Source organism: Castor canadensis, chromosome 16 (genome assembly GCF_047511655.1).
Source record: "Castor canadensis chromosome 16, mCasCan1.hap1v2, whole genome shotgun sequence".
Classification (NCBI taxonomy): Eukaryota; Metazoa; Chordata; class Mammalia; order Rodentia; family Castoridae; genus Castor; species Castor canadensis.
In genome coordinates, this window is record NC_133401.1 from 59,903,144 (window position 1) to 59,919,193 (window position 16,050).

The 16,050-nt window shown below is 48.4% G+C and overlaps 1 protein-coding gene across 2 annotated transcripts in view; it reads left to right on the forward strand.

The window, feature by feature from the left end:
- The window catches only part of Anxa6 (annexin A6), a 45,233-nt gene extending 37,566 nt beyond the window's left edge, over positions 1-7,667 (forward strand). The window contains exons 21-26 of one of the 2 annotated variants that reach the window (XM_020176195.2): positions 291-308; positions 1,096-1,189; positions 2,383-2,478; positions 3,270-3,328; positions 4,904-5,026; positions 7,251-7,667. In XM_020176195.2, the coding sequence (XP_020031784.2) occupies positions 291-308; positions 1,096-1,189; positions 2,383-2,478; positions 3,270-3,328; positions 4,904-5,026; positions 7,251-7,310 (450 nt within the window). In that variant the 3' untranslated portion in view covers positions 7,311-7,667. The remainder of the gene's footprint in view (positions 1-290; positions 309-1,095; positions 1,190-2,382; positions 2,479-3,269; positions 3,329-4,903; positions 5,027-7,250) is intronic. The other variant, XM_020176196.2, reaches the window with a different exon arrangement.
- Positions 7,668-16,050: the final 8,383 nt, after the last annotated feature.

The window sequence follows — 16,050 nt, forward strand, 5'->3', positions numbered from 1 at the left end:
CCCACTCCTGGTTGCTGGGTGCAAAGGATTGTGTTCCCATTTCTGGGTCTTTTATCTCTCAGGTGGACACATTTTTAATTATTCCCAGGCCTGTTTCCCACTTTGAGTGCTAGCCCAAAGGTCAGAGAAAGGTATTTTTCTCTCCCTGCCCCTCATGTGGAGTCCTAGAGTCTTATGGGACCTCTGCCACTCCTAGCCAGCTCCACCCAGGGCCCCCAAAGCCATCCTCTCTGGCCTCCTCTGACTTTTGCCTCCCCTCTCTCCCTCCTCTCTCTTCTCCCCGCTCTCAGGTGGCTGCTGAGATCTTGGTGAGTGTCCTGTTCTTCATGTGGGAGTTTGACAGCCTCTCTGAGTAAAGTCGGGCTGTGCTGTGGGGGCTGGACTGAGCTGGGCAGAACTGGGCAGTGATTTGGGGACTTGCTCCTTGGTTTCTCTCTCTCCCCTTAGGGCCCATTAATAACCCTGCTGCTAAAAAAACAGGCCAGGCAAGTGTTTCCCAGACTTCAGCCTGTCATCTCTGGCATGAATTTGGCTATGTAACTACCAGCTATAATTGTGCTCTTTAAGTCAACTCAGTTTTTTAACCTAAAATGAGTTATTTTAAAGGGAATTTAAGTTGATATGAATAGAATCGTAGCTGGCTAGATTATAATGTGGAAACATATGTAGTTGGTGTGTTAAAATATGTGTGACCTTGATCAAACCTGGGGAAACACTGGCTAAGCCATTTCTGCTTGCATATGTGCACGTACACACTCCTCAGAGGGGCTCTCAGACAGGTGGAGGGCTGAAAGGAGCTTCAAGCCTCTGTGCCCAGTGTCATATTGGCCCTCCAATGGCCCTAAACCCTGAGGCCAGGGTGACCGTGCCCAGCACCAGGCTCATCTGTGTGTGTCCTCAGAGCATCTGAGAACAGGACAAGAGATGTGACCACTGTGCTTGAGGCTGAGGAAGGAACAGGACAACCTCAGCCCCCTCAGATGGCCGGATCAGCCCCATTTCTGACTGCCCTCAACCTTGGCAAACCAAAAGTGGGTAATAACCAAGACTTCCTTGTGTCTCCCTCCCAAATCCTTGCCCACCTGGGCTCTGCAGGAAATAGCAGACACTCCCAGTGGAGACAAGACTTCCTTGGAGACGCGTTTCATGACAGTTCTGTGCACCCGTAGCTATCCCCACCTCCGAAGAGGTGAGGCCTAACCCCCCACTTCCGGTTCAGCAGTGAGAGTCCCAGATTTGATGTGGCCCAGCCTCCTCCTTGGAGAGAAGTGGGGAAGAATTGTGGCTGGTGGGGACTTGGAGCCCTGGCACATGGTCAGCCTTTGGCCAACTGCCTTCCAACTCCCTTCACTTCCTTAGGGAAGCAGGTGGGATGCCTTGGGCTAAGGGATGCTAACAGGGTTTACCTCAGTTTATCAGCAGGTCAGAGTAGCTGCCTAGAATGCCTCTATCCCCTTACTTAAGAGTTACAATTTTTAATTGTACCTCATGTAGTTGTTGGAATATAAAAACTGCAATACATGTAACATGATTATTATTGAGAAGGTCTGAGTTTGGTGGCACAATCCATTAATGACACCTGCTGAGAGCAAAGCAGGGCAGACAGGTGGTGGCACAAGACCACATAGAAGTCTTTTACCTGTAGGCTGCCACACACACAGGATACAGCTGTATGCAGTGGCCCTTACTTGAGGTGATCACAGGGTTCCCTTTCCACTAAGACAGGTTAGTCAGCATTTCCCTGGCACGTCAATATGTAAGATGTTTTAATATTGTGGCTAAAAGAATGGACGTGGGCACTGGGCCGCCTTGGTTCTAATCAGTTTCTACTTACCACCCATGGACTTGAGTTGCTCTGTCCCCCAACCCCCATATCTAGAAGTTGAGATTTTAGTTGTACCTCAGATGCTTATTGTTAGGATATTAAAAACTGCAATACATGGAACACACTTAGCACCATGCCACACACTTAGTGCTCCTAAGTGTCATCGTTATAATTTCTTATTGTAATCTCCATCCCAACTTGACACAGAGGAAGAGGAAACCCAGGGTCATACACTGAGCTTGAGGCAGAGCCATGACTAAGACCCCTGTTCCTTTTACACTCCAGCTTGGGTTCATAGAACTTGCAAGGCTCAGGGGCTGTTGGCTGGACGCTCTTGACTTGGCACAGATCTGGCTGTGCGTCTACGGCAGCCTTGAGGTCAGAACGTCCTCTCACGGTGGTCCTGTCCAATGCGTAGCCTGGACTATGGCTGTTTTGCTGTCCTTGCTCTCTGGTCACATCCCTAGCCTGGGCTGGGTGGAGCTGGGGGGAAGGGTAGCTCAGTTCCCCTCTGAACTGAAGCTCACTTCTTTCCTCCGGGGTTCTCTTGGGGCCAGTCTTCCAGGAGTTCATCAAGATGACCAACTATGACGTGGAGCACGTCATCAAGAAGGAGATGTCTGGGGATGTCAGGGACGCATTTGTGGCCATCGGTAACTGCTGGGGCACTGGGAGCATGGCTAGGTTCCCTGGAAGAGTGTAGCCTTAGTTGATTGCTACACAACTGCTACTGGGATGTGCAACTGCCAAGTGTTCAGTTGCTGGGGACAGTGTGAGGACTTGTTCTAGGCTGTAGGACAGGGCAAGGAAATGGCTCTCCCTGAGGAAGGACCAGGAAGGTGAAGGAAGGCAGTGGTGGTGGTGGTTTGCAGTACCTTGCATGACTAGAGTGTGTGCACACATACAAGATACCTACATACAACACACATTAACATGTAACTCACTGCACACACATACTACATTTGCACATACACACATTTAACTCTCCCAGCACCCGACTCTCTTTGGTTCCTCTTTCTCAACATAATTTGTGTTCTTGACTTTGAAAAGGATCTCAGTTTCTCCATGTGTAAATATGTGTAAGTAGAGAAGAGCAAGGGTTGAACTTGGTCTTACTAGTATTAATTATTATTGGTATCATTTACTATGAAACATATTGCATTAATACACATACGTTGAGGTCCTACACCCTGGCTCCATGACGGGCTAATTTCCTTTGTATCCTCTATTGACCTTGGTCCAGGGAGAGCCAAGCCTAGGGAGGAGCCAGCAAAGGTGGCACTGGGAAGGGAAAGGGAAGGTGTCACCCCCTGGGCATGTCCTGAGCTTGGCAGTGATCTGTAGACCCTGGCTAGGGGAGAGGTGGGAGGAAGGAAGCCTAGCCGATAGTCTGGGCACACAGCCTCTGACCAAGTTCCCTGCCTCTGTCTCCTCTTCCCACCAGTTCAGAGTGTCAAGAACAGGCCTCTCTTCTTTGCCGACAAACTTTACAGGTCCATGAAGGTGAGACATCTGGGTCATTTCTTCTTTTCCCTTCCAGCACTGCCTTTTGTGGATGTACACCTTCTTCCCCCACTTCAGGACCCTCCCACTTGTACTGGGTCAGCATCTGCCCTTGTCTGGCTCTAGGATAGTAGTTCTCAATCAGGGGTGATTTTGTTCAGGGGACATTTGGCAATGTCCAGGCATATTTTGGGTTGTCACAACTTGGTCTCTGGTGGGGAGAGCGCAAGGATGCTGTCAAAATCCTACAACAGGCCAGGCTTGGTGGCCCATGCCTGAAATCTCAGCTACTCAGGAGGACTGTGGTCTCAGGCCAGCCCAGCTAAAAGCGCAAGATCCTATCTGAAACAAATTTAAACAGAAAAGGGGCTTAAGTGGCCCTGAGTGCAAACTCAAGCACTGCCCCCACACACACACAAATTAAAAAGGTCCTACAATGCACAGGACAGCTCCCCACAACAAAGAATAATCTGACCCAAAACACCAAGGCTGAGACTCTTGCTGTAGGCACAGGGCTGAGAGGACTGTCTCTGCCCTCTGTGAGCTCATATTCCAGCAGGTGACACTGGGTCTCTTGACAAATGGTCATTCAAGGTCATAGTGCTCAGCCTTGCTCTTTCTGAGAAGCCTGGGCCACCCTGGCTACTCTCCCACCAGGCCCTGGAGTCTCACCTGCTGACAGGGCCTGGGCAGGTGGTTTGGAGAGAAGGGGCCTGAGCCCTCTGCTTATTGAGCACTCGCTGTGGCTGTGTACCAAACCCTGTGCCAAGTGTCTGCTCTGACCACAGTTAGCCCTCATGGTGATCCTGTGAAATCCATGGTAGCATCTTCATTTTATAGAGGAGAAACTGAGGCCTAAGGAGGTTAAACCTCACCCACATTTAAATGGCTCTTCAGTGGCAAAGTGGTGGTAGGGCCCTGGCTACTCACATATTCCATGCCTGTACCTGCCCCTCACCTGTGTTACTTTCCTGCTGTAACAAATAATTACCACAAGGTGGGTTCTGGAGGCATGAGGGGGAACTGAGTCTCTTGGCTTGTGGCTGTATCAAATCCCTGCCTCCATGGTTCCTGGCCTTCTCTGCATACATGCCCATATCTTCTATGTCCCCTCCTCCTCCTCCTGTGTAGCCCAAGCTGGCTTTGAACTCACAATCCTCCTGCCTCAGCCTTCTGAATGCTGGGATTACAGACATGTACCACCATGCCCAGCTCCCTCTCTTCTTATAAAGATAGCAGTCAGTAGGATTAAGGTCCACCCTAATCCAGTTCAAGTTCATCTTAATTCCATGTGCAAGGACCCTATTTCCAAATTAGGTCACATTTTGAGGTTCCAGTTGGACCTGAGTTTTGGAGGGGACACTACTCAATCCATACAAGCCTTTTTCGCCTCTCCAGCTGACCAGTCATCAGTACAAGGGAGTCTTGGTCAGGACTACGTGGACAACAGAGGTGGAATATCCCACCCTGGTTTTGGAGGGCAAAACGGACAAAGGCAGTGAACCCACTATTTCTTACTGACCCAGCTCTGTCTCTCCTTCTGCTCCGGGTCTCCCTCTTGCCTGGCTCCACCAGGGCGCTGGCACAGATGAGAAGACTCTCACCAGGGTCATGGTCTCCCGGAGTGAGATCGACCTGCTCAACATCCGGCGGGAATTCATTGAGAAATATGACAAGTCCCTTCACCACGCCATTGAGGTAAGAGGAGCTTACTCAGGATGGCCTTTTTCTCAGTAGGTATTGCTAAATGAAAGGAGGTTGTCTCATTGCTTACACCAAAATCCAGAAGACAGAGGTTTATCATGAAAGATTTCTCAATGAAACAAGAACTCACTTTTAACTTTTCAAAAACAATTTTATGGGGCTGGCAGAGTACCTCAAGTGGTAGAGCGCCTGCCTAGCAAGCATGAGGCCCTGAGTTCAAACCCCAGTACTGCCAAAAAAAAAGCTCCTAATTCTAACTCTGCTTATAATATAAAGCCAAAAGCCCCTTCCCCTCACTGAGCCTTAGTCTAGTCATCTGTAAAAACAACTTAATTTAGGTGTACGTTATATACCATAAAATTCATCTGTTTTAAGGACACAATTCAGTAATTTTTAGTAAAATTTATTGAGTTATGCAACCATCACCACAATCCAGCCTCCAGACATTTCCACTGAGACGCCTCATACTGTCCATCTATTGCCACCCCAGCTGCAGACAGCCATTGGGTTCCTTTCTGTCCCTAAAGGTTTGTCTTTTTTAGATACTTCATGTAAATGGACTCTTGTAATGGGGGACTTTTGTTTCTGGCCTCTTTGACTTATGGAGCCGAGTTTTTTTCTTGAGGTTGGCTGGGATCTCAAAGCTTGATGCTATCTATGCTTTGTAAACAGGACCATGGACATCTCACAGGTGGTGTGTCACTTGGTGGGAATGTAATTGGTGTACGACGTTAGAGAATAATCTGGTGGTTTCAGAATTTTAAAATGTGTATGGTTTTACTTGGTAATCTTACATGTAGGAATATATAGACATAACCACACACGTTCCCAAAGACACGTGAGAACATAACAATGCCAGCACAGTTTACAGTAGCAGAAGATTAGAATCCTTACATACATAACCTAAATAAATTCTGGTACAGGTCGGACCTCCCTAACCTGACAATCCAAAATCTGAATTGCTCCAAAATCCAAAACTTTTTGAGCACCAATCGGATAGTGTAAGGGAAAAGTTCCACACCATGAATAAATTTCATGAATAAATTTATTTAAAATATTATATAAAATCACCTTTAGGCTATGTGTATAAGGTGTATATGAAACATAAATGGCTTTTATGTTTAGACTTGCCCCCCCAAATGCCTCACTGTACATATACAAATATTCCAAATAAAAAAAAAAATCCAAAACACTTCTGGTTCCAAGAATTTTCGATAAGAGATACTCAATGTATATCTGTATAATAGAATGCAATACAGCCTTGAAAAAGCCTGAGAACTGTCCATGTAGTGATTTGGAATCTTCTCTAAGTCAAAAAGTACAGGCCATGGGGGCAGGAGTGCAGTGCTTGCCTGGCATGCACAAAGCCCTGGGTCCAATCCTCAGCACTGAAAAAAAGTGAAAAAGTACCACCTAGAGCAGGATATGTGTCCATTTGCATACAAGAGGGATATTATATACATATTTGCATATGCATAGACTATTACTGGAAAACCATACAAGAAATTAGTAACAACAGTGGCTACCTCTTGTTTTGGGGGCCTAGGTCAAGGATGGGGGAAGACTTTCATTGTAAATCATTCTTTTGATTTGAATTGTTTATAATGGTAATAGGTTATTTTGAAAAATATTTATATCAAAAAATATAAAAACAAAACCCCCAAATGCACATATCAAATACGGGTTATCAGAGTCATAGGAGCCACTCTAAAGGATGAGCTATACCATATGAGAGAAGGTTCAGCCTCTCCCTGCCTCACCAGAGGCCAGACCACTGTGGTGTGTTCAAAGCCTGGTGACACCACACAGTTTCTCAATGGTGGCCTGAGTGGTGAGTACACAGTCATCCTTGTTCATGACACAATGTGTAAGGGCCATACAGGGGAGGGTTTTAGCAGAGTGCCATGGGGACCAAGGGTGGTGGAAATGCAGTCTGCCTCCTGAGGCAAGATAGAGGACAGGACTGCTTCTTTGGGGAGAGTGGGCACAGGAGTGGTAGAAGGTGGAAAGAGGACCGAGCTGCTCCCGGGAGGAAGGAAGGCAGTGACACCACAGAGCTGTACAGGTGTCAGATCCCAAAGGTCTCAACACCAGGCTGTCACATCTTCCTGAGGATCACAGGAGCCCCAGAAGAGACATGGTCACATTTGATGCTAGGAGGAGAGGCACTGAGACCAAGATTGTTTTTATTCACTCTGTCCTTCCTCTGTTCCACCAGAGTGACACCTCCGGAGACTTCCTGAAGGCCTTGCTGGCTCTCTGTGGTGGTGAGGACTAGGGCCACAACTTTGATGAGCCCATCTGCCAAGAACCATTACCTGCACTAGCCGCCATGACCAAGCCATTGTTCCAGCTTCAGAAACTAAGGAAAGAGCATGGGTGGAGAAGGTGCTGTGTTGGGTTCTTCACGTGGGCTTAGGAAAGGCTCCCACTCCATAGGACAGTGGGGACCCAGCACGGTCCCTCCTGCTCATGGCTAAGCACCTGAAGAACCACAGACACCAGTCCCGTCCACTTCTGTTCCCCATCCCTCATCTCTGGCCTTCCTCAGCTTCTGTCCCTTGCCACAGCCCTGGCCCTGGTTTGGGCAGTATTTTGCCCCATCCCAAAATACTGAGCCTGTGCTATAAAATGAGTGATGTGTGTGCTTTGACTGACAGGGTATGGTGGCAGGTACCGGGTGAGTGTACCAGGGGCAAAGAAGGGAGGAATAAATATTTGGGCAAACTGGCACCCCTCCCCCACTCCATTTCCCCACCCAGTTTGCTAGTCCAGGGCCAGTGGTCAGGATGCCTGGGCTCCAGTTTGCATCTGCCATGCATTCATTTCTGTCCCTGGGCCTTTCCCCCCGAGTCTCAGTTTTATCATCTACAAAATGAGAGTCGGACCACAAAATTTTGACATCCCTTCTAATATTGGCCCTAGAGTAAGCCTGCAGTTCATCCCCTGAGTCCTGTTCATTCTGTAAAAAACAACAAAAATGGAACACATAGAGACATTTCCAATGAGGGCCATTGTCTTCTACCTAGAACCTGGATTTTCCTCCGGCATGGGGAGGTGGTTAAACGGCCCAGGAGTGAGTGTTATCTTTTCACTCTTCCTGCTGCTTCCTGGAAAGCCCCCCCTGGAAAGTCCCCCCACACACAGAGAGTCTGAGTTTGCCTCAAGCTTGGGAAGGTGGCCCAGCCTGCCACCTCAGCTCCCCTCTCACTACCTGGACATCTCCCTGTGTGCTCTCCATCCATCACAGCCAACCCCACATTTCCTCCTTTGACCCCTTCAAGGGCACCAATTCAATCAGCATCTGGGGAGGCCCATGGAAATTTTCCACTTTGTGAATGTTACCGATAAGCAAGTGAGCTTAAGTAGTTTCTCTGTCTTCCTTTCCCCTAGCCCAACTTTTGCTCTGTGAGTTGGATCTAAGCTTGTCCAGTGTCTGGGATGTGAGGTAGTCCACTGGCCAGAGGGCTCTATCTCCTACCCTGGCTGCCCAGGCCAGGCTATTTGGGTTCAGTGTGTTTGTGGTAACTGTGTGGACAGCAGGGAGAACTGAGGACTTGCTGGGTCTGCTCTTGTCTTTCCCTTGCTATGTAACCTCAGAACAGCCATTCAGTGTCACTGGGCCTCAGTTTCCCCCTTTGTATGGTGAGGGGAGACCCAACGGTTTTGAAGAACCCTCCCTGGCATAGAGTCTGAAACTAAGAAGTGACCTGGTGGAGTCTTCTCCACTTCCTTGCCTCTACCAGGCTGTGATCCAAAATGCCTTGAGGGTCAGCTGAGCACTTCGGGGTATTTGCCCAATGTAAATGTTACTGAAAGAGAATGGTTAATGGTTTGGCTTGGGACCTTTTGTCACTGAGCATGTAATCTCTCTGAGCCTCCATTTCTTTATCTATAAAGTGGGATCGTAATCCTTCCTGTCCTGTAGCCTTGTGGGAGTCACATGAGAAGCTCCTGGAAGTGCTAAGAACCATTGTCAATTGTAGGAGCTGAAAGGTGAATCCTGTGATGTTTCCAAGCTTGAACTTCAAGAAGTTGATCAGCTGCAGATCACAGAGGCCCCCCAAAGCCAAAAAGGATGAGATGGTGCCTTAAAAAAAAAAAATATATATATATATATATAATATATATTTATATAATATATATATATATTCGTGTATATATATAAAATCTCAAGGGGAAATGGGCTGAGCTGGGACAGAGGGATAGAAGAGTGGAAGTCCCCATGAAGCTGAGGGAGTCATAAAGAGGAGGTGTGGGAGCCAGGATTGAGGACAGCCAAGACCAAGCGCTTACAATGGGCAGGACCCATCCTAATGTCTCCACATGCATTTTTCACTTCATCTTCAGTTAAGGTGGTTGCATTCTGGGATTGCTCCATTGTTGGATGTTTATGGGGTGAGGTAGGCGAGACAGAAATGGGAGTTTGTATCCAATCACAGAGGACTTTGAATATCAAGATTTTCTCTTACAACCCGGGGAAACCTTCGGAGGTTCTTAGACAGGGAAGGTATCTATCCTTTAAGAAAAAGTGAATGGAGGAAGAGGGTGCTGACAGGCCATTAAGATAACCCTGCTGACTGGGATCCAGAGCCTGCAAAACAAACCCTGCTTTTCCTTGGAGGTGCAGGGGAGGAGGGAGGTGCTGTTATTCTGAATCAGAGGCACCTCATTCATTCACTTGGTCATTCATGAGCCTTCCCTGTGCTGTGTCCTGTGCTGGGTGCTGAAGAAATGAATCGTGGTTGTTCCCATCCTTAAGGAGCTTCCACTGAGTGTGCTTCCTGCCTGGAGATTGCGTCTGTGACCCAAGGTCAATGAGAAGTGGTGGGGGCTAAATTAAACTAAAAGGAAAGAGAAAGCAGAAGCTCAAACCACTGCTGTGTCAAAGTGGGAGAAAAGGGGGGTGGCCGGGAGGTTGTGAGTGTGGAAGGGGCCTCAGAAATTCTCACCTCCCTCTCACAGATGAGGCAACTGTCACTTCCACAGAAGAGCCTGGCCAAGGATCATAGCAGTGAGGTGCAGGCCGGATGGGAACTCTGCAGTCCTACCTAGGTCCAGGGCTTTTATAAGCATCCTTTACTTTCTCCTGTCCCTCTTGTCCCCCTCTGGGGTGAACCTCAAAGCCAGGGCCACCCTCCCTCTAGCTCCTTGTCATTCCCCCTCCTACCATGGGCATGCATTTTCTCTTTGGGAAAACCCTTTTCAGAAGTTCTGGACTGGGATGAGCCAACCCTGGTCTTTGGAAATACCTGAAGGAAGTGTCTGGTGGGGAAGGAGTTGCCCTTTGACCCACACAGAGTAGCTATTTGAGCATCACATCCTCATGCTTCCCGCCAATGGAGAGTGGTATGGGAACTGCTGGATGTTTTGAAACTCTTGAAATTTACTGTGCCTGAAGAGAGTCACCACTAGAGCAGTCCCCCTGGCCATTAGGGTAAATAGCTCTGCAGTAGTGCTGGATTAGCGCCTTCATGTGGCTGGTGAGGAAATTTAGGCTCCAAGTGGAACAGATTGCTAAAGACATAGTCTATCCTGGATCCATGAGCCGGGAATGGTGTTCGAGATGACCCAACCCACACTCGTGTGACAAGTTTGATAACTGAGGCCCAGAGAGCAGATTGTGACCACAGTGATAATAAGGGTTAGACTGTGGCTCCTGGTTCCTGTCCTACTGTTGTCTGTCGATGCTTCCTGCTCCACCTCTCCATGCCCCCTATCCCCAGCTTTTTAAGACCGGGTCTTGCTATGTAGCTTTGGCTGTCCTTGAACTCGAGATCCTCCTGCCTCTCCTCCCAAGTGCTGAGAGTGCAGGTGTGAAACCCACACCTGGCTCTCCTCTTTATAGCAGAGCCATAGTGTGCTGAGTGGGAGGCAGCAACCTGAGTTTTAGAACACAGAAGTGGTAAATCGGTGTTCTAACTTGCCTCTCCATTCCCTGGCAGACCACAGGTTTCCCAAAGGAGACTTCTCCATTTCACAGCTGGAGTGAGGCAAGTGGGAAATTCTAGTCACATAACAGCTGTTGCTCAGTGCTTCAGTCTTTGGCAGCAGGCAAGCCTGGGTTCAAATCCCACTCAACCACTGGCCTTCATTTCCTCATCTGTAAAAGGGGAGTGCATGAAGATTAAGCTAATGCATGTCCATCTCTGAGCACAGTGACCAGACCATAGGGCTGGCTCCACAAACATCACCCCTTTACTATTAACTAATTTTATAATTACTAACTTTATAGAGAGTAACCGGCTTGCAAGTAGAGTCCTGACACCCTCTCCTGGTTACTGAGTCCCTCTACTAAGCCTGATATCCTCAAAGAGCTAGGTGCTGAGAGAAGTTATTAGACAAAATTCAACCAAGTACACAGAAGCAAGGCGCACTAAGTGCAGAGGCACAACTTAACTTCAGCGAGAACTGGAAAGGGGGAGTACTTGAGTGAGACCCCAGAAGATGGCTACAGGAGCTTTCCACAGTGAAGGAGTAGTGGAGTTGCAGGTGTGAGCAGAGTTGGGGAAGTAGAGGCAGCTGCAAATGTGCATGGGAACCTTGAGGGCACACACTGTTTGAAGTCACCACCCAGGAAGGTCATGACGACTTCAGGAAAAAGAGGGTGAACTTTACCCTGCAGGCACTGGTGACCACTGAATGTGCCAGGGGCAGGGAGTGGCATGATAGAGGTGCCCTTTAGAAAGGACAGTTCTGGAGCCAGCGTGGAGAAGTAGACAGGACCAGAACTGGTCACCTGGGTGTGAAGGATGAGGACATGAGTCAGGGTAAAAGAGTGGAGAAAAGAGAAGAAAGACATTGGGGAGCAGGAACACGAGAGAGACAGCCTGTCCTGATATGGGAATGCAAATGCAAAGCCAGGTGGCACTATCCGGGAACCCAAAGACAGGAAGAGCATTTAAAGGCAGGATGTGAGGCTAAAGCCCCCCATACAAGCCAGGCCATACAGGGCCCTCTCTTCAGCTAGCTAAGGACCAAAAACAACCTAAGCTACAGCTGTCTGGGAATGGGCCCTTCCCCCAGGCTCAGCTGCTCAAAGAAGCTTCCAGCACATGTGTTTCCTTCTGTGGATGGACCCATCCCTTCCTCAGTTACTACCATCTGTCTGTGGTGCTGCCAGCTGCAGTCAGAACCCCACCCTGGGCACCCCATCAAGAGGGCTCTGGACCTTGACCTGGGAGGGCCTGATACAGCAGGGAGGGTGAGGATGTGACATTTCCCATGCTCCTGGTATCCACCCAGAGCACACATGCACTGCTTGTCACAGAATTCCAAATCACTGACAGCTGTGCCCATGGTGACACACTATGAAGACCCAGAATCAGGGGGCAACTCAAAGGCACAGACTGCTGGTAACACACAGAAACACACATTGCTGACTACAGTCCTAAAATGGCCAGGCCCACAGGTCATCTGATGCTGACCAGGAGTGCAAACATCCATACCTAGGCTACTAGGCTGCATGGTTCCAAGCCTGCTCTCCACACACTTGCTATCCTTGGCACACAGTCTTAGTGTGCCACACACAACTCCAGAAATCAGGGACCTGCCTGTTGGGACCTGCCCTGAAATAGGAGGAGAAACAGCCAGGCCTCATGAAGGGCAAACTGAGGGCCTAACAGCTCTGAGTTGAGCTCTGCCCTACTTGACGCACTGCTCTGGAGACACAAGACCAGTCCCTGGTGGTGCCTTCGATCAAGCCTTAGAAAAGAGTTGGAGATCCAAGGCAGGCCTCCTAGGGAGCTGTGGCTCAAGGTGAGCAAGATTTAAAGAGGTAGGAGGAAGAGAGTCTCCTTCAGAAGGTCACTCCATTCCACTCACCATCCCAGGAGTGTTTTGGAAGCTGGTGGTGAAGGGGTTAATAGTGCCAGCCTGTGAACTGTCCCCACAGGGCCTTTGAAAATCCAGAGTGCTGGGATTTGCCCAGAGTGAGACAAGGTCATTACCTGCCGTCTGCCTTTTGGCCGTTCCCAGGATAAAATTCCCCTGGTGAGTGACATGGAAACTTAAAATGAAACCCTGTAGACTTCTTGGACTCCCAGCTCAGCACTGCCACCTCCATCAGCATCAAAAGCACCAAACCCATCATCACCATGATTGTCATCATCGCCTCCTTGAGGCCTGGTCTCCCCAGGGTTGGAATGTACTGCTTTCCCTTTGCAGTGCACCTCTGCCCTGGGTGGAAGGTTCCAATTTCCCTCCACCGGAAGATGCTTTAGGGACGACATAAGGTAAAGCATACAGGAGCCTGGCACAATGCCAGGTCCCTGGAGGTGTTCAGGCCTTACTGCCTTTATCTTTCCCAGTGTCCTTGCTCCTCTCTTCCTTTCCCATTCTGGAGTCCAGATTCATTGCAGTACATCATTTGCATAGACATGAGACCAGGGCTGGGGAAATTCCCCCTGGTGACCAGGCTTCCTTTCTGAGGTTTAGGCCACATCATCGCACTGCTCCTTCCTCTCCAGCTCGGCCCAGTCACCCACTGGCTGCAGCCTGTCATCTGGCAAGTATAGATCCAGGTAGACAGATTTAGTGCCATCCTTTGACCTTGGGTGCTGCCCAGAGGGCGGGGATGCCAAGGCTGGGCTGAGGACCTGGAGCAAAAGCTGAGGTGATGATACTTACCTGAGGAGGAGAGGAAAGGGCAGGGGAGGAAGGGAGGGTCAGGAAGCTGGGATTGCAGTGCTAGCCTGACCTGGGTACTTTCCTTCTCTTCCCTGGGCCTTAGTTTCTCCTTCTGTCTTGTGAGACTGGTGAAGATAATTGCTAAGCTTTGTTGCAGATCTGATGGACTAAGTAAGAAGGCACTTCCTTTCACAGCACAGACTTGCAACATTTCTTCTTGGATTCGCTTCCTTTGACAAAAATCTTGCAACATACCACCCCGTATCTGTTTCCTTGGAAAGCACAATTTTGCAAAACGCATCCCTGAATCCCACTTCTCAAATGCTGACAGGATTACATGTACCCCATTTCCTGTTAGTGATTTTGAGTTTTAATTTGTCCCTTTATATCCATCATGCATAATTTTCTGCAATCCAGAAAAAGAGGAAGGCACTCTCTTCTCCCTAGAGTCTAAGATTTGTCATCACAATCTCTGACCTGATTCTGAAAAACGCACCTTCTCTGGTACAAAAAGGTGAACAAATTGAGAGACTATACTGACGAAAGCCAGGACCACTCAAGGTGATCCTGGGACCACCTTCATCAGAATCAACTTCTAAAAGGGCAGCTTATAGGGTGGTAGACACAACTCTGTGTCTTCAAATCACCTGGGGGACTTTATAAATACCTATGCCCAGGCCATGCCCCTGGGGATTCTGATCTAATTAGTCTGGGGTGGAGCCTGGGCTTTTTTTGGCAGTACTTAGGGATTTGAACTCTGGGCCTTACACCTGCTAGCCAGTTGCTCTACCATTTGAGCAACTCTACCAGCTAGGGCCTGGACAGCTGTATTTTTACAAAGTTCCCCAGGTGATTCAAATATGCAGCTATAATTGATAACTGCTGGTTTAAGGCCCCACCGAAGTCCAAATGGATCTCGCCATAATTCTGATGGACACCAAAGATGACCACCCCCTGGTCAATAATATTCTTTATGAAATTATCCTAATGGATGCCCTAATTGATCCATGCATCAATTCCCAATATTATAGATAGACAAAGAGTATGGGGTCTCTTTCTTGGAGGAGGGAGGTGAACTGGTGGAGTGGCTCAAGTGGTAGGGTGCCTGCCTAGAGGAAGAAGGTGAGTGACAATGATTGATGAGGTCGCAGGGTGAGTCAGTAGTAGTAGTAGACCTGGCACCTGGCAGACACATGTAGACAACAACTTGTTTAGGTATATCTGTCCATCTATTCACGTATGAATAAATTGCTCATAGTTCTTCAGGTAATTATTTGCAGTCAGGATTCCCAATCTGTATCAGTAAAATGAAAAGGGATATTTTGTGGATTCAAGACCTGATTCTGTCACTAGCCAGTCAAATCTCCTTTCTCAAGACATACATTTCACTGTCCTCAGATCTCTTCCTCAGGTGTAGTTGGATCGCATCATTTTTGGCTTCAAAAACCTTCCATTTGTGGAAACAGACTTCCATGGCTCTCTATTGCTTGCTGAATGATGGGGAAACTCTTTAGCTCAGCATTTTAGGTTCCAGAGGGCTGGCTCCACTCTCTCTATTCAGTCTCCTCAGTTCTCCATGTTTCCCAACATCAGCACCACACTGACGTGGTTCCAGCATCTCATTCTATCATCCATTTCCTCCTCCTTCCCTCTTTCCCACCTTCCTTCCACAAGTATTCACTGATTGCCTGTGTGCTAGGTACTGGGGAGCTACTGAAAAATCACAGAAGAACAGTTCCTGGTCACCCAGGGCTTCTACTCTAGCACTGGGATTCTCTGTTGATAGGCTCATAGCGCTATGGACACGTTGGGGCAAATAATCCTTCTGTAAAATGTCTCCAGAAATGATCAGATGTCCTTTGGAGGGCAAAATCACCCCTGGCCGAATCAGACACTAAACAAACTTCACCAATAATCATCTCATTATAGGTACAAGGAAAAAGAAAAGGAGGACAACTTGAAAATGCAAAGCGAGGCGACTGTGTTCTCTGGTGGGAGCCATAGAGAAAACTTCTCAGAGGAGGAGTGTTTAAGTTGACAGTAACATTGGCCCAAGGACAGCATAGTGGATGGCATAGGCCAAGGCACACACCAGAACCAAAACCCATCACGTGTAGCTGCAATGGAGTAGAAAGGGACAGAGAGTAGGTGCCAGGGCCTGGAGGGCCTTATGCAGATTGAGGTAGGAAGCCCCCATCACTGGAAGTATATCAGCACAACCTGGGTGACCACCTGCCAGTGGGGACGACACACTTACTCTGGGTGGACTCGAGCCCTGTAGACATCTGAAAATGTATGATTCTATGACCTCTTCTAGCTGCCTGTGCTTGAAGTTCAGATAAGAAGGCAGGAGACTTTCCCAAAGCTGTGGATTTGTTGCTTGGGTAACT